This window comes from Setaria viridis, chromosome 5 (genome assembly GCF_005286985.2).
Source record: "Setaria viridis chromosome 5, Setaria_viridis_v4.0, whole genome shotgun sequence".
Taxonomy (NCBI): domain Eukaryota; kingdom Viridiplantae; phylum Streptophyta; class Magnoliopsida; order Poales; family Poaceae; genus Setaria; species Setaria viridis.
The window spans coordinates 185,985-204,458 of record NC_048267.2 but is presented as its reverse complement, the minus strand read 5'-3'; the positions used below and the strand labels follow the sequence as shown (position 1 = coordinate 204,458).

General features: G+C 49.0%; 3 protein-coding genes across 3 annotated transcripts; 2 read left to right on the top strand and 1 right to left on the bottom strand.

Moving 5' to 3' along the window:
- The first annotated feature begins 459 nt into the window (after positions 1-459).
- Positions 460-4,246, top strand: LOC117857030 (uncharacterized). Its single transcript, XM_034739500.2, has 2 exons — positions 460-3,346; positions 3,442-4,246. The coding sequence occupies exons 1-2, from the start codon at positions 733-735 to the stop codon at positions 3,831-3,833; spliced, it is 3,006 nt and encodes a 1,001-aa protein (XP_034595391.1). The 5' UTR covers positions 460-732; the 3' UTR covers positions 3,834-4,246.
- Positions 4,247-5,594: 1,348 nt separating this feature from the next.
- Positions 5,595-7,193, bottom strand: LOC117858605 (uncharacterized). The gene is made up of 2 exons (XM_034741708.1): positions 6,912-7,193; positions 5,595-6,621 (listed from the first exon to the last, which is right to left on the bottom strand). Exons 1-2 carry the CDS (start codon positions 7,105-7,107, stop codon positions 5,843-5,845), a joined length of 975 nt encoding a protein of 324 aa, XP_034597599.1. The 5' UTR covers positions 7,108-7,193; the 3' UTR covers positions 5,595-5,842.
- Positions 7,194-16,899: 9,706 nt separating this feature from the next.
- On the top strand, positions 16,900-18,376 carry LOC117857847 (uncharacterized). The gene has a single exon (XM_034740730.2). The coding sequence runs from the start codon at positions 16,987-16,989 to the stop codon at positions 18,133-18,135; it is 1,149 nt and encodes a 382-aa protein (XP_034596621.1). The 5' UTR covers positions 16,900-16,986; the 3' UTR covers positions 18,136-18,376.
- The last annotated feature ends 98 nt before the right edge of the window (positions 18,377-18,474 follow it).

The following is an 18,474-nucleotide window of genomic DNA, read 5'->3' as shown; positions in this document are numbered from 1 at the left end:
AGTTTACGTTCAGTCCTTCTAATTGGTATACAAACATCCGATGTTACTCGAAGTAAAAATTAGTCCATGATCTAAACACCCTTTAATAAACATATTATTCGGTTTTCCTCGAACAATACATGTAGCTTTCTTTTTGTTTTGGTAAGTATTATTACCAAAACAAAACACTGGAAAAACACGCACCGACAGGCGACAGGACAGACATGAGACAGTCTGCTCTGTGGAGCCCTCAAGCGAAGGCAAGCTCTCTGGATTGCCGAAGGAGCGGTGATGCGGCTTGGACGTCCCTCTTACATAATGTTAGAGCACTGCTGGGTATGGCCAAGAGCTAGAAGCCGGTCCTGGGAATTGGATTAAAGAAATGCTTACAGCTGGGCCCATAAAACATCGATACGCGTGCTAGAGCTACACTGCTGAGTGGACGGGCTCTTCTGGTTACTAATGAGCTAGCTACCGTTGGAGAAGGCCTAAGAGCTTTTCTTTGAGCGGCGGGAGGCGCTGGCAGGCAGCGCCAGGCACTACCTCCCCACTGTTGCCGGTTGCTGTCTTCTTCACTCCCCCGTCTCCTCCTCCTCCTCCCCACCACCACCACTCCCTCAGTCCTTCTCCAGCAAGAGGCAGGAGAAATTCTCTCCTCCCCATGCCGACGCCAACTACCTCCCCACTCCCACTCCTCCTCTCACCATAGCATACCATAGCAATTGCAGATTCCGGGGCCCCAAAAAGAAAACCATGGGCGCCGCCCTCCTGCTACTCCTCGCCAATGCTGCCGCCCTGCTCCTGCTCCTCCTCCCGGCGCAGGCCTTGAACCAGGACGGCCTCTACCTTCTCGACGCCAAGCGCGCCCTCACCGTCCCCGCCGCCGCGCTCGCCGACTGGAACCCCCGCGACGCCACGCCCTGCAACTGGACGGGCGTCGACTGCGACACCACCGCCGCCTTCGTCACCGGGATCTCCCTACCGAGCCTCAACCTCGCCGGCTCCTTCCCCGCCGCGCTCTGCCGCATCCCACGCCTGCGTTCCATCGACCTCTCCGACAACTACATCGGCCCCGACCTCGACATCGCCCGGTGCACGGCCCTCGTCCGGCTCGACCTCTCCACGAACGACCTCGTCGGCCCGCTCCCCGACGCGCTCGCCGACCTACCGGACCTCCTCTACCTCAACCTCCAGAGCAACAACTTCTCCGGCCCCATCCCGGACTCCTTCGCCCGCTTCGCCAAGCTCCAGTCGCTCTCCCTCGTCTACAACCTGCTCGGTGGCGAAGTCCCAGGCTTCCTCGGCGCCGTCGCCACGCTCCGGGAGCTCAACCTCTCCTACAACCCCTTCGCCCCTGGCCCCCTGCCGCCCCGGCTCGGCGACCTCTCCGCGCTGCGCGTGCTCTGGCTCGCCGGATGCAACCTCGTCGGCGCCATCCCGCCCTCGCTCGGCCGCCTCACCAACCTCACCGACCTCGACCTCTCCACCAACGCGCTCACCGGCCCCATACCGCCGGAGATCACCGGCCTCACCAGCGCCATCCAGATCGAGCTCTACAACAACTCCCTCTCCGGCTCCATTCCACCGGGATTCGGAAAGCTCCAGGACCTCAGGGGCATCGATTTCGCCATGAACAAGCTCCACGGCGCCATCCCGGAGGACCTCTTCCGCGCGCCCAAGCTCGAGACCGTCCACCTCTACGCCAACGCGCTCACGGGCCCCGTGCCGGAATCCGTTGCCAGCGCGCCGTCGCTCTCCGAGCTGCGCCTCTTCGCCAACAGGCTCAACGGCACGCTGCCCGCCGACCTCGGCAGGACCACGCCGCTCGTCTGCATCGACCTCTCCGACAACGCCATCTCCGGCGAGATCCCGCCGGGGATATGCGACCGCGGCGAGCTCCAGGAGCTGCTCATGCTCGACAACATGCTCTCCGGCCGCATCCCCGACGCGCTCGGCCGCTGCCGGAGCCTCCGCCGGGTGCGCCTCTCCAACAACAGGCTCGCCGGTGACGTGCCCGACGCCGTCTGGGGCCTCCCTCACATGTCGCTCCTCGAGCTCAACGACAACCAGCTCACCGGGCAGATCTCCCCGGTCATCGCCGGCGCCGCCAACCTGTCCAAGCTCGTGCTCTCCAACAACCGCCTGACCGGGAGCATCCCGTCGGATATCGGATCCGTCTCCAAGCTCTACGAGCTGTCGGCCGACGGCAACATGCTGTCTGGCCCGCTCCCGTCCTCCCTTGGCGGCCTGCCGGAGCTCGGCCGCCTCGTGCTCCGGAACAACTCGCTGTCCGGCCAGCTGCTTCGGGGGATCGACTCGTGGAAGAAGCTCAGCGAGCTCAACCTCGCCGACAACGGCTTCACTGGCTCCATACCACCGGAGCTCGGCGACCTGCCGGTGCTCAACTACCTTGACCTTTCCGGCAACCAGCTCACTGGCGAGGTCCCGATGCAATTGGAGAACCTGAAGCTCAACCAGTTCAATGTTTCCGACAACCAGCTCCGCGGCCCGCTGCCGCCGCAGTATGCCACTGAGGCATACCGCAACAGCTTCTTGGGCAACCCTGAGCTGTGTGGAGAAATTGCCGGCTTATGCCCCGATTCCACGCAGGGGAGGTCGTCCAAGTACCACTCTGGCTTCGCCTGGATGATGCGCTCCATATTCATATTTGCGGCTGTCATTTTGGTCGCCGGAGTCGCGTGGTTCTACTGCCGGTACCGGAGCTTCAACAGATCCAAACTGATGAGAGCCGACCGCTCCAAATGGACGCTCACATCCTTCCACAAGCTGTCGTTCAGCGAGTATGAGATCCTGGACTGCCTCGATGAGGACAATGTCATTGGCAGCGGGGCATCAGGAAAGGTGTACAAGGTGGTGCTCAGCAATGGCGAGGTAGTCGCCGTGAAGAAGCTGTGGAGCGCGGCGGCAAAGAACAGGGATGCCGAGAACGGTGGCTCTGCTGCCGACGACAGCTTTGAAGCCGAGGTGAGGACGCTCGGCAAGATCCGGCACAAGAACATTGTGAAGCTGTGGTGCTGCTGCATACACAAGGACTGCAAGCTGCTGGTGTACGAGTACATGCCCAATGGAAGCCTCGGGGACGTGCTGCACGGCGCCAAGGCGGGCTTGCTGGATTGGGCAACGCGGTACAAGATCGCGCTTGATGCCGCGGAGGGGCTATCCTACCTTCACCATGACTGCGTTCCGGCCATCGTCCACAGGGACGTCAAGTCCAACAACATCCTCCTGGACGCAGAGTTCAGTGCTCGTGTGGCCGATTTTGGGGTGGCCAAGGTGGTGGAGGGGACTGGGCGTGCGGCCAAGTCCATGTCGGTGATCGCCGGCTCGTGCGGCTACATTGCGCCTGGTATGTACAAGTTGTTTCACAAAGCAAATTCAGTCCTTTATTAGAATTGTATAAGCCTGATGGAGTGATGGATCATTATTGTGAATTTGTAACAGAGTATGCGTACACGCTGCGCGTGAACGAGAAGAGCGACACGTACAGCTTCGGGGTGGTGCTCCTGGAGCTGGTGACCGGGAAACCGCCTGTTGATCCAGAGTTCGGGGAGAAGGACCTGGTGAAGTGGGTGTGCAGCACGATGGAGCAGAAGGGGGTGGAGCACGTCCTGGACAGCAGGCTGGACATGGATTTCAAGGACGAGATCGTGAGGGTGCTCAACATTGGGCTGGTCTGCACGAGCTCGCTGCCGATCAACCGGCCGGCGATGCGCAGGGTGGTGAAGATGCTGCAGGAGGTGCGCGTGGAGGGCAGGCCACCGCGGATGGACAAGGACGGCAAGCTGTCGCCCTACTACTACGAGGACGCCTCCGACCAAGGGAGTAGCGTGTAGCTTGTAAAGTTTGATTCGGGAGCACAGGCACAGTTGAGAGGTGCTCAGCCATTGTAGGTAGCAACTAGCAAGGTTCCTTTCAAGGCTGCGAGCAGTGTGTTTTGAGTCCGGAATCGGGTGCGGCAATGGTGGTCGGTGTTGTGGTTTGGTACCAGTTGCTGCTGTGTCTGTGGGGTTTGTCAGCCACAACCACTGCATTGATTATTCCTATTCCTTCCATTCCGGTGCATCAGCTTCCTTCCTCTTGAGAAAGAAAGAAAGAAGGAAGGAGAGATGTTTGCATCGGCAAGGGAATCAATCAAATGTACTGTAGGTGTGTGCAATTATATTACTAGTAAGTAGGCTGCTGTCTCTTGAACAACTAGTAGTCCATCACCATGGCCCATACCATAACTCCATAAGGTGGTTGTGTATCTGCTGTCTGAAGCTAAGCTAGTGGAGTAGTCGGTTGAGCGACGAAGGGATGCTGCTGGAATGGAACCCAATCCAATCCAATCCACTGCAGGTTGGTGAATCTGACCTCCATTGGCTTCTCAACTCTGAAAATTGAATAATAGCAGCATAGCACAAGTGACTGATTCTGGAAATAGTTTTTATAGAGCTTCTTGGCAAGATGTGGAGACTTTTTTTTTTAAGAAAAAGGAAACGTTTCCGGCTTCTGCAACCGCACATAGCCAAAGATGTGGAGACTTGCACAGGAGTCATGTATATATGTCCAAGGGAAAGGGGAGCTTTGTGGCTGCTTTTCGAAGATTGACAGTGCTAGTAGGTCTATGTAATTAGCGTGCTGTCGGCTGGTACTTGATCCCTGCTGCATGATAATGACGCCTGCAACTGCAAACAATTTCAGCAGGGCCTTCATTCCGGTCCTTGCGACGAATTGGAATTTCTTGTGTCGGGCGATTGGTAGCTGCTGATCCATGATATGCAGCATCGCATGCACATATGCAATGCAATACCATCTGGACTTGGATGTCATCGATGAGATGAGTGACAGACAGGGTCGGTGTGGGAACTTGAGGTGCTGGAGTAGCCCTCAAGTGACTTGAGTTACCCGAACAGAATCTCGATCTTGTGCTTAGCGTCCCGAACAGATGGCTAGCTGCATTGTTTTTGTTTGACAACCTCGGGTCTCTGCTTTGCCCCCGTACCAACAGGTTCGTACTCTCTTTCAAGGAAGAAGAAAATGAATGTGATTTGTTTCCCCGAGACAAGAGAGAAGCTCAAATTCTATTCGTCCCTTGCTTCATTTTTTGTTCCAAACCTGTTGGCGGGAGTCTCTCATTTGGCAGTGACGGTTACTACTGCAGTGCTGCCCTGGAGTTTCTTCCTCTCTCGTGTGTGTCTTGGAGGCCGCCCAGCCCGAAAGACACTTGGGCCCAACGAGACGACATTTGCTCTGGTCTTCGGCTCAAGTACAATGGGCCTCCACGGACTGACGGAAAAAATCATTCTACGCTTCTATTCTCTAGAAAATCAAAGAACAGAGAGGTCGGATGTTTATTCATTATCTAAAACAAAGTCAAAGAACAATCTTATATTTTAATTAATACGCTTGCTATGTCTTTGAAGGTTTTCCTGATAATGGATTTTTAATAATGAGTCTGCAAACAGCAGCAGCATCAACAATGATTTATACTTGCTCTATCCCAAATTATAAGTAACTAGATATATACTATGTCCAGGTGCATAGCAAAATCTATGAACCTTAAAATGCTAAAACGACCTATAATTTGGAACGGAGAATTACTTACAAAACTATATATATAAACCTTCCTTCAAGTTGTCATAGCATAGTACACATTAAGGACATACTATACAAGTACTCGTTCAAGCTACTACCTCTCTTGTGTTGAGTTGTGACAAGCTGCTCTGATCTCTAAGTGCTATATAGTACTGATCATCATCATAAAGGAACAGCTAATTAACAGTGACTTATTGACGCAAACATAGATATAAATAATGTAATATGGAGAAGACCGGCCGGCAGGAGGTGGAGGTAGAGCTAGCTAGAACATTTCGTCGGCCTCCGATATGGAGAAGGAGGTGGGCGACAATATCTGTTGGATGTGGTCGTCGTCATCGTCTCCGGCGGCGGCGATGCAGTTGGCTCGCTTGCTGGGCGGCTGGAGGAGGTAGAGCTCGTCGATGGCCTGGAAGGACAGGTTCCTCTTGATGGACTCGAGGACGGAGACCAGGGCGTGGGGGTGGGGCGGCGGCGCGCTGTAGTTGTCGTGATGGCCCGCGGCCACTGCAGACGCGCTGGCGGTGGAAGGGTTACCGCTGCCGCCGCCGCCTATTAGGTAGCGCAGCAGGTGGTCGTCGCTGTTCCAGTGGATGTCGGCGAAGGCGGCGGAGGAGGAGTCGGGAAGAACAACCTCGCTGCTGCTGCTGCTGACGATGTCGGCGGCGGCGCGGGTGGTCGGCTCGGATGATGATGATGAGTAGCCATGATCGGGAACAAGAAGCTGCTGCTTGTTGCGGACGCGGCAGAGGACCCAGTCGTCGAGCCTCATGGAGTTGCTGCTCATTGGGGGTGCGGCGTCGAGGAGGCGGTACTCGTGCATGACCCAGTGGGTCTTGGTGCCCTTTGGGGAGCGCCCCTGGTAGAAGACGAGCGCCTTCTTGACGCCGAGGCAGCGACCGGAGGCCAGGATGGGCTTGTCAGTGCCGGTGGCCTTCCAGTAGCCGGAGCCGGCCCTGCGGTTGGGGCGGGCGCCGTTGGGGTACTTGCGGTCTCGAGGGCTGAAGAAGAACCACTCGCCGTCGCCGAACATGGCCGCCTTGTCTGCACGCATGTAGTAAATAATTGGATGGCCTCCATGGATCAGCATCAGCATCAGCTTGGTCGTCGTCGTCGTGCATGGTTTGTTTGTAGCGGACAGGACAAAGAGAAGAGAAGCTGCTGCTACCTTGTTCTCAACGACGACGTACGTACGGGAGATTAAAGAAATCAAATTAAGGATAGGTACTAGATCAGAGCCTGCTGATCACTGGAATGGCAAGCGATCGATCTGCTAGCTTAGGTCGATGCATGCAGTGCATGATGAAATGGAGGAGAGATGATCGAGCACTGACCCGGGAGGTCCCATGGGTCGAACTTGTAGATGTCGACGTCGGCGATGATGGAGGTGACGGCGGTGGCGGCGTCGATCTTCTTCTTGAGGTAGCAGACGATGATCTCCTGATCGGTGGGCTGGAAGCGAAACCCCGGAGGCAGCTGGCACCCGCGGAACACCAACGACCCGCCTGCTGATGCTTCTGCTTCTCCCATGGAGAAACGACGACAGTGAAGGAAGGAGACGGCTATCTAGCTAGGTATGCTCGATCAGCACTTCAGCAGCAAGTCGATCGATCGATCATAAGCAAGCTAGCTACCTATAGCTGTTGCTGGCTGGCCTTGTATTTATACTACATGTACTAGTCGGGTTATGTGGCGTGTGTCGTCAAGATACCGAGCAATGGATGATAGCTTGATTTGTTCATGGACGACAAGGCCCAATTCTGCTGACGCCCAGCCGTGCATCATCACCAGCCAGCTAGCTACTCTGCTTCCAATGAGCAGGCCTGCTAGTCGATCCCAAGCATCACCTCCATTTTGTGAGTAATCAGCCATATCGATGCACACTTACGTGCCTTCACTGTTGGACGATCGACCTTTACCTTTAGTACCGGGCACTCGTTCAGCATCACTAGTACCGGTCGGTGAAACCAACCGGTACTAAACTGCGGCTACATTACGCTATTGCGCGTGGCACTTTAGTACCGGTATTATTCCTTTTCTTTCTTTTGCCCTTTCGTTTTCCTTTTGTTTTATAATTCGTATTCGTATCTGATGGAGCTTTTACTAATAATATTACGTTAATATATCAACCCATTCAAATCCAAGTCTCACAAGTATCAACCCATTCAAATCCAAGTCACTCAAAGAAGATTGTATATGCAATGAAATATATACATCAACACTTAAGTTCTTAGAGAGAATGAATAAGTTCAAATCCATAAGGAAAGGGTAGGGGTACATCCATGCAAGTTACATATTTCATACTACCCTGCTTCACTTCCTTAGATATGGAACATAGTTAAGGTCTTCAATCGTCCAGCCTAGAACTTCATCAAAATAAGTTAGAGCACGGATAAGTGCACTTTCCTTCACTTCACATGGACAGTCACATACACTACCATAAATCTCGAACAATGGAGAGGTCAACTATTGTGGCATGTAGGAACTGAGATGAGCCTGGAACGTCCAATCTCTGGTGAATATCGGATTTCCACTCATGTAAGTCAAATCCAACACATCCAAGATATTAGGCAGAATCGCACGAAAGCTCATTGCCACATTGGTAGTACCAAAGAGATTCTAAAAGATGATAATAACGTGATGAAAATTAAAAGATGTAACATAACTAAAGTTAAAAGAATGATAAAATAATGTTCCATACCATGTCATATTGATTAAGCCGACAAAGTCTCTCAGTAGTCACAATCACATTGCTTTTTCCCTTCTCAAGCTGCTTTATTCAAAAATATGACAAGTCTGGCACGAAGTACCCATGATCCTTAAGCTGATGTAGGCAGGCCTCCACGGCACTCCTCTCAAAAGTTATCCTATTTAGTGCTACTTGACTGTCGGTGTTTTATACCCGGCAACCTACCAAGGGGTATCTCGAGGTAGTAGATTGGTTGGTGGGGGATCGTCAGACCTGTAGCTCGAAGGTAAAAGTGAGAACAGAAGACACAGATTTATACAGGTTCGGGTCGCCAGAGTAGCGTAATACCCTATGTCCTGTTTAAGGTGTTGTATATTGCGCCTTGCGCTTGGATGTTATTTTGCCTTGGTTTAGGCTTGAGGATTTGGTCCTCTGTTGTGGTTCTATGAGATCTTCACCTATCGATCTAGGGACCACTGCTCTCCTTTATATACTCCAGGGAGCGGGATTACTAGTCGGTTACAAGGAGGAGTCCTAGTAGGATTACAAGGTATGAGTCCTAGTAGGATTACAGGGGAATCCTAATAAGAGTCCATCTTCTTACTTTCTTACGAGTACTGGGGATCTATCCTCAACAAGCCCCCGAGCGCTTCATAGTCGAATGCAGCAGTCTTCGAGTACTTTTTAGATCCTCGCCGAGTAGTTTAGTGCTTCTCGAGTATTTTGTCTAGCTGAACCTTCAAAATTCCTCAAAGCTACCATGAGGCCATGGTGTGCTCAAACCATTAATCATCTTGATTTTGTAATCTCCATCTTTGGAATGTGATATGGAGGACGGTGGAAGTTGCACTCCACATGGAGTAGCCCCCGAGTCTTAGGTTGAATCGAAGAATCAGGCTGAGGGTCAGTAAAATCTTGAATCTTCTTTCTTCGTTTTGAAACAAAATCAACTGTTGGGTGTAGCTTATCAGCCCCCGAGCCTTGGAATGATTAAATAATCAATCCAAGGGTCTTTAATCTTCATGCAAGTCATCATCCGAGTTGTATTGCGGCGTCCCCCGAGCCTTGGAATGATTAAATAATCAATCCAAGGGTCTTTAATCTTCATGCAAGTCATCATCCGAGTTGTATTGCGGCGTCCTGCCCCCGAGCTTACGAGCCAGGTGAGCCGTAGAAGCCATGTCGAGTAGTTGTTGGCGCTTAGCCCCCAAGCTTGGAAGTTAGCTGAGCCACTGGAGATATTCCGAGTAGTAATTGGCGCTTAGCCCTCGAGCCTGGGAGCTAGCGGAGCCATCATAGGTACGCTGAGCGTCCTGGAGAGTCGTCGCCGAAGCTTGACCTGCAAAAAGAGATGCATACATGACCGAAACTTATTCAGTGATGAATATAATATAAATATTATGTGTCATGCTCTTATTTCGGTCATATTTTTCCCAAGTAGTTAGCATATTACGTTTAGGCTCTCAGTCCCTATTTAGCTATTGCCACTACGTGTGAGATCTTTATCTTGTGTACGCGTACTGACACTGCTGCTACGGAGATCTTTATCTCGCGTCCTAGCGTTTAGGTATGACAGAAGATCCGAGGCTTTCACGAATTGAGGCATGTTCTGATCGAGAATATTGGCGACCGCTAAGAGAAGATTTAGTCGGCATTGCGAAAAAAGACTACACAATTGCACTTAAAGTAGACGTTGAGACTTTTTTGACTTTTGGCGAGAAGAGCGCATGTTGTTGCGCGTAGGATTTGTGCCTCCTTAGGGTGTAGCCGCTGTGAGCCTCCAGCACTCAGTGCACCAAACTTTGTGGCAGAGCCTCCTAATTCGGTGTACCAAGACTGTGGTGGAGCTTTTGGAACTCAGTGTCGTAATTCGGTGTACCAAGCCCATGGTTGTCGGTCAATGTACCCCAAGAATAGTCAGTGAAGTGTAGCTCTGGAAGTTAATTACCATCGAGAGGCGTACACAAATAAGTACTCGGCGCGTTACCCTGCATGTGGCAAACAAGCTAGAAAAATTATATAAAATAATTAGAAAAGTGACTTAGGTTGATTTGTGGACTATTGTCGATGAAGCTGTGTCTTTTGTTGATGAGGCCAACTAGTCGGAGTTGATTCCGACTAGTTGTTGATCACATGGAACACATCATCAACTAGTTTTCTAGTCGAGACGAGTAGTCGAAGTAGTCATCGGTGACTTGATGCGGCCGGACATCGGGTAGCAGTGCTCGCGTACATCTTTTATGTACGTTAGGCTATGATTTTGAGGTATTGTGGTAGCCTTCCATGTGCGTGTAGTACAAATCCCACAAAATTGCTTTTCACGGAGAGTAGTTGGAGCTGATTATTTACCTAAATCCGCGCGTGACTATAACATATCTTTGTCATCTTGGGAATTATAGCGTGGGTCCCTTGGTCTGCTTGATTTCCCAACTCGAATTGGATTTGCATGTGCCTTGATCGACAAGCCTTATGCAGCAACCTGCGATGAAAACCAACTCAGCCTTCGACTAGAACGCGGAGCGCATCGATTCTATCTTGGTGTAGATTTGTCTGCTTGGAACTCCGACTCGGCGACTTGCTTCTTGTCAAGTAGATTGATCTTGATGATGAGGTCCTTCAAGCTCGCTCCATGATCTCGACGATCACCCCTATCTGGCGCGCCAGATGCCGGTGTTTTATACCCGGCAACCTACCAAGCGGTATCGCGAGGTAGTAGATTGGTGGGTAGGGAATCATCGGACCTGGAACTTGAAGCTAAAAGCGAGGACACAAGATACAGATTTATATAGGTTCAGGCCGCCAGAGTAGCGTAATACCCTACATCCTGTTTGGGGTGTTGTATATTACGTCCTGCGCTTGGGTGTTGTTTGGTGTTAAAGATTTAGTCCTCTATTGTGATTCTAGAAGGTCTTCGCCTACCAATCTAGGGACCCCTGCCCTCCTTTATATACTCCGGGATCGGGATTATTAGTTGGTTAGAAGGTAAAAGTCCCATTAGGATTACATGGTACGAGTCCTAGTAGGATTACAGAGGCATCCTAGTAAGAGTTTGTCTTCTTCCTTCCTTGCGGGTACTGAGGATCTACCGCGACACCAGCCTTATCTTGTGGTTTATTTTGTACCTCCTGCGATAGTAGTACTCAGTGGACATGAAACCCCACGGGACTGGGGGTGGATCATAACGACCACCAAAAGGAGGTTCCTGACCCGCCACAACAACATCTTCGTGACATCTTTCCAAATAACGAAGCATTACTCTCTCCCACGTGCTCATTTTCTTCGGCTTATCATGAGGGCCAACTATGGTTTTCCTCTTGCCGTGAGAGGAACGACGATCGCCCCTACCATCACCACTACCTCCAGCAACAATAGCCATCTATATGTACCACAATTTATTTAGCTCATAGTTGCAAATGACTAAACTATGAACAAATTATATTTTTTCCCGCAATTTATTTAGCTCAAACATAACATATAAATGAAAAATTTCTACATTGTAGCTTCTTCTAAAAAATAACTAATTACATACCTATATTTCATCTTATTATCTCTATGTACCACAACTTATCTCTCTCATATTTGCAAATGACTAAAATATGAATAAATTATATTTGTAAAGGACCAAACTATGAAATTATTCCTCTAAACCTCGTATCAACTTCTTTGACTAATACGAAACATAGCATCAAAAAAAATTGTAGCTTATTCTAAAAAACACAAATATGAGCTCTAAATAACACATGCATATAAATGAAAATTTTCTCCATTGTACCTTATTCTAAAAATCACAAATTACTCTAGCTCTAAAGCATAAAACTTGCTATACTAACCACGTACCAAGGGAGGATGAAGTTTTTAACCTTTAGAACAATTGAATGAGCGAAATCCCTATGAAATGGTCAAAAATCCAGCAGCATCTCCCCTATGGTGCACCTCCGCTATTTCACCGTAAATGGATGAAGCCCGAGCTGGAGGAAATGGTTCGGACAGGAGGAAGAAGACAACTGATTTATAGGAGGTCACCATTTAGTACCGTGTGGAGCCTCCACCCGGTAAAGTCCCTCAGGCACATTAGTACCGGGCGAAGACTTCACCCAGTACCAATGGGTGACCTTTAGTACCGGTTGGAGCCCTCACCCGGTACTAAAGGGGTCACGGGAGGCTCCTAGGGAACTAGCCGTTAGGCCCGGTACTAATGCAACCGGGATGAATGCTGACTTTTTCAGTAGCTTAGGGATGAATTAAGATGGTAATCGTATAACTACTTATAAGACTTGCAAATTAAATAACAATAATGGGCACCGGTGACGAAAACAATGCCCGTAATTTGTTGATTTTGGACTGTCACTGTACTGAATGATTGTTTGGTCAGCTAAACAGAGATCCGGCATCAATAATGTTGACATATATAGACGATGCAAACAAGGCCCTCGATCGGTCTTTCAATTACATAATACTGAGATCCAGATTGGTCTCAGGTCTTAATCTCACCGGATAAATGGAAGGGGCCGGTGATAGTTCTACCATGAGTTCGTTAGGCAGTGAAAACTCATGGTAGAGTATGTAGTAGCTGATGCGCGCAGTCGTAACAACGTAGTTTATTAGGAATCTCCCCTGCCGTCCTATATGAATTTGTGATAGGCTCATTGAGTTATTGTAATACTGAAACAAAAAATATACCAATCAATATAGCATATATAACGATCTGAACCTGGATAATCTTCAAAAAAGAGCTGAACCAGCAGCATACAAGGAACATGTAACTGCTTTGTTGTGTGCATCATACCGCTTGCTGATGCAGAGACCGGGGTAAGTGATGCCTTTTTATTTGTTTCGATATTAACGATGCAGCAATATGCCATATATGCTTCAGTTGACGGCTAATTTGAAGCCTTCTCACTCGTACTCCTTTAAGCTGATCGAATACTTAGCACGCCGGACAATCACATACTTTGTCTTTTCCGCACAAGAAGTTTAAGCTGATCGAATGCGTGCAGAGGAGTACATGAGCATGCAGGACGGGTATACTTGGTAGCTAGGAATGCAAAGGTGAAAGATACGTGGGTCATTGTTGCAGAGTTACACACGGGATGGCTTCGTCTGAAAAGTTCATCAGATCATCTTGCATGGGATGAAAACGATCCCCCAATTGGGTATTCTTTGCCCATTGACACATCAAGCAAGCCATCCGTTTTATTTGTCAATATATTCCTTTGTCTTGGTCTCTGGACAATATTCTACTGTGACCTCGCCTATCTCACACTCTCACACGTGTTCAACAAATGAACATCAATATGCTGGAGACTATCACAAGTGTCCGTTCTGCTGTTAAAATTCTTTCCCTCAACAAATACAATTTAATGTCCTATATCGCTACTACCACCAGAATCCCATGTCCCTGTCAAGGTATGAAAGTCTGCATGATCTCTACCAGCAGACCTTTTCTGATTTCTCACACTTGTTTGGTCATCACAAACCTCTCCTCACCTTCATTCCATAGCACACAGCACATGATATGGCATCCAGTTTATCCATAATTTACCCTGTGATGGCGCTCCCTTTTCCCTAAACGATAGCACCCTGTTTGTCAAATCAAATATATAATTAATCTGCACAAAACAGCACACCTGATGGACAGTGACTGGTATGTGCACATGCAATAATCGGTCTTCTGATCTTAGCCACAACATTGCTTCTGATTTCAGCAACATGCATGTCCATGTCTCTCTCATGAATAATATACTACCCTAATAGAGAAAACGCAGTGAAAAGTTTGAAAAAAAAAAACTTGAGGTCAAAGCAGCTGGACTACGCAGTACATTCGTTACGCTCGGACGTTCTATGCGAATTGGATGCTCCAACGAAGCATTAAAAATTACCTAGTGCAACATTAGCGATTACTGTTTGCAACATGAAAAATGAAAAATAATGTGTACAAATAACTACTTCGTTCAATTCTAGGATAGAAAATTCCCACCGCAACATGAACACTATATTCCATGCAACATTCACGGTAAAACATGCAGAAAAAATAGTTGCAACATCGATGCTTAACTATTGCAACATATGTCGAGCCATCCGATTTTTTTAAGATTCCGAACGTCTGTTCTGTAGCATTACTGTTTGTTACTCTCCACTAAGTTCAAGATCTCAACTCGAATGGATGTTCATTTTTTTTCTATATTTATTTTAAAAATTAATTAACACGGTTCTTTCAGTGGTAGGTGGCTTCTCCGTCGATAACGATGCGCGCACGAGGCCGGCGGTCCCTGGACTCAGTATCTTCCTTTTTTCATGTAGGTAGATCCTCAGACGTTTGGTATAAGCCTGCCGGCCGACTTAACAAACTACATATTACCGTTTTTTAATTAAGGAAATAAATTCGGTCTCGGCAATCAGATTTTGACAGCTTACAACAGATAGAAAGGACTACCTTGCCGCACTTAAGCCGCTAACGTCTGAACGACACGATACAGAGCTACAAAATTATCAGAGAACCTGCAACAGCTAAACAAGTACTCTGGTTCTTGATTCTCTCACACTACCTTGCTGAAAACTTCCGTGGAAGTGACCACCAAGCTTTGACACTAAAAATCTTTTTAAATTGCCTCTCTGATAGAATTGACCAGCAGGGTCGAGCAGCAGCAGCCAGCAGGGTCATTATCATGCATGACGTATGAGCGCCAGATGTGTGTATATGTACGTGTACCGAAGAAAACGTAACCCCTGCCGGTGACCTGTCCCCTCATTAGTTAACAAGTAGGAACGCCGTGTCAGATTATTCCAACCAAACGAAATAAACTGATAGCTGGTACAAAACTCTCGCTTGGGTCCCGGTTAGTAGAGGGTAAATCTCCCGAAAATCCATCCGGTTGGTAAAACAGCCGGGATTAAAGGGGTCACAAGTCACACGATTTTTCACGTGAAATATGCGCATGCGCAATGCGTGGGATTCGAACCCACAACCTCAAGCCTTGAATGTAGCTTCCTGACCATCCCACCTACACAGCATATCTGACTATATAGGGGATGCAATTCTTTTGTATTAACTCATAGGGGACCCTTTAGTCTTGGTTGTGTTACCAACCGGGACTAAAGACAATCTCGATTTGTGTTACCAACTGGGACTAAACACCCTATTTAGTCCCGATTTGTAACACAAACTGAGACTAAAGGGTCCGAGAGTTTTAGTCCTTTTTCAGCCACCCATGGGAACCCTTTAGTGCCGGGTGGTAAGACCAACAGTGATTAAAGGTCACCCGGGACTAAAGGGTCTCCTACAGGTGGCTGATTTTTGACCAGCCTTTAGTCCCCATTGATATTTGACCCGGGACTAAAGCACCTTTTGTCTCGGACCAACTTTAAATCGGGATAAAATGGGGCGCATGGAAGGTGAGTTACCTACTACTGCTACAGTAGCTAGATAGACGAGTCAAAAAGATCTTTTATAATTTTTTGAGTTTTGTTTACCACGTGACAATCCAAATAATTACCATAAAAATAAGTATCAGTAAAAAATATTTAAATTATATCATTTATTTATTAAATGGTGTATTACTAATTAGTTGACATCGTGATTTCATTTTTGACCGGGAATAATTGTTGTACATTGTTTGCTACATATTTTATTTGTCATCGTTACATTATTAATTGTCATGAGATTTTTTTTCTCATACGAGTACAAGTAATCATATATTGAAGAATCACTTAACGCTGGTTCAAAAACCAACAGGAATGGGACTTATGGACGAGCGGGTGATGGGTTTTGTATCAGATTCGGCTATCTGGGCCATGGATACAGAAAGCAGCAAGAAAAGAAGAGGGCTTGATGAAAGTAGGAGGATTGACAAGGCAGCCCAGCCCATTAAACGGAATGGGATCATCATTAAACTTAGTGTGACAGACACATGTTGACGTCTACCGTACCCATTTTTATGTTCCTACGGTGACTAACCAAATGTTGCATATATCATCTTGAGTTGTTTCGCGAGCATTGAAGACGACTTGTTGCAGCTAGCCACGAATCAAACCCATCAACAGTTAGTGACGACTGATGACAGTGATGCATGGTGCAATTATTAATTGAGCCACTTAGTTTTCTGGATTTTGAATTGATTGACCCTTCAATGTACATGTATTAACTGCTTCAATAATCAATTATTGTTCTTAATCTTTTAAACCTTCTGTTCGCTTTTGTGCTCCCCCAACGCTGCCCTCTTTTATGTTTAGGAACAAGTAGTGAGTCCTTAATTAAAAAAAATCACTGAAACTGTAAAAAGCTCGCGGTTGGCTGACAGCAGGGGAGCGATGAGCAATACAGGAGTGAGTGATAACATTAGATATGATATGATGGTAATTAGTCGTATATGATTGCTTACTCGTAATTAGTCGGCTCGTGCTGCACAAGTAACCTGACATTAACACGCCACATGAATCAGCACCGGTGGATAGAATACAAGCAAGAGGGGAAGTGCAAATTGCTAGCATCAGTTAGCAGAGAAGCATTTTTGTTTTTGTTTGGAAAAGGAAAAGGAAATAAAGGAATTAATAAAGCTCGGCAATTAATTATTGTAAGGCAAATAAATATACGGATGATCAACTATTTCATTTTCCTTAACACAAAGATACGCAGCTCTTGTGCGTATTTGAGAAAAAAAGTATATGGATGATCGATCATAATGATAGTTGCAATCAATCATGTGCGAGCTCACAATGAATGAATGAATCCCATGTGGCCAGACCGCCGCATACATACTGGATGGATCGATCAACCGCCATCGATCAGCTGGCCTGGCTCTGCTTATCAAAACAGGCGGGCAGGTCGTCACAAGACAACAAGAACAAGAGGATCGAGCAAGACAAGCCAGACGACACACCATCCAATCCCAATATCCCATCCCATGCATCATCCATCCGCGCACAACGCAGAGCAGAGCAGAGCAGCCATGAGCTCCCCGCCGCCGCCGCCGCCAAAAGACCACAGCAAGGGGAGGTCGCCGGCGCTGGAGCTGCTGGACGAGTACTGGTTCTTCAGCAACACCCTCGCCAACAGCAACAACAAGCCGCCCAGGTCGCCTAACAATAAGGATTGGGAGCGAAGGGAGGACAGCAAGGGCTCTTGCTCGGCCGGGCTGTCCCGGTTGTACGCGTCGGGGGGACGGAGGCTCCTCCGGACTCCGTCGCTCCCGTCGCCCTCCAAGTTGTCCAAGGATGTCGACGACGACGACCTGGCGCCGGTGGCGGCACGGCGGCAGGACGCAGCTGGCAGTGGCAATCGACAGCAGCAACAAGAGGAGCACGAGGTGGAGGAGGACGACCTAAACTGGAGCTCCATCTACGAGGGCGTCCTGCGCACCAGGATGGCCGAGGGAGCCAATAATAGCGGCAGCAGGTCGGCGCTGCGGCGGGCGCCGTCCATGCCCGTCCCATCCTCCTCCGCGACGGGCCAGGCCAAGCCCACGCCTACGAGTACGCGGCGGCGTCCAAGCCCACGCTCGATGAGCGCCAGCCAGCAACCGGTCCTGCCGCGCTCCAAGAGCGGCGTGTTCAGGGCGGAGGACAAGAAGTGGAGGAGCTCCGGCGACCTCGAGTCCATCGAGGTCCAAGGCTTCAGGGACCTGGGCTTCGTCTTCGACAAGGAGGACCTCAGGGAGAGCCTCGCCGGAGTCCTCCCGGGCCTCAAGCAGCAGGCCGCCGGCAAGACCGGCCGCAGCCGCAGCAGCAGCGGCAGGCCTTACCTGTCGGAGGCGTGGCAGCGGCCACCGGCGCTGGTGAGGGTGCAGTCGGAGGCCAGGTCCGCGGCGGAGGTCAAGGACCAGCTCCGGATGTGGGCGCAGGCCGTCGCGTGCAACGTCCGACAAGAGTGCTAGCTGCTTCTGCCTGCTTGTGCTGGGCACACAGATCCTGAAATCCATTCATCATCCAATGTAAACCAAACCATCATCACGCATCATACTTGTTCTTCAATTTTGCTTTGTCATACATACTGTACACATGTATAATTAGATTTTGATCATCTTTCTTTCTCTTTCTTCAAATTCCACACGGATGGGATGACAATAGCTACATGTGTTGTGTTGCGGTTTATACATCTCTTCTCTTTTTGATTGATTGATCCATTCATTCATTCAATGATCGATCCTTCCTTGCAGTACACATTGTGATCGATCCTGACCAAAATGGTTGCCAAACCAAAATACCATGTCTTG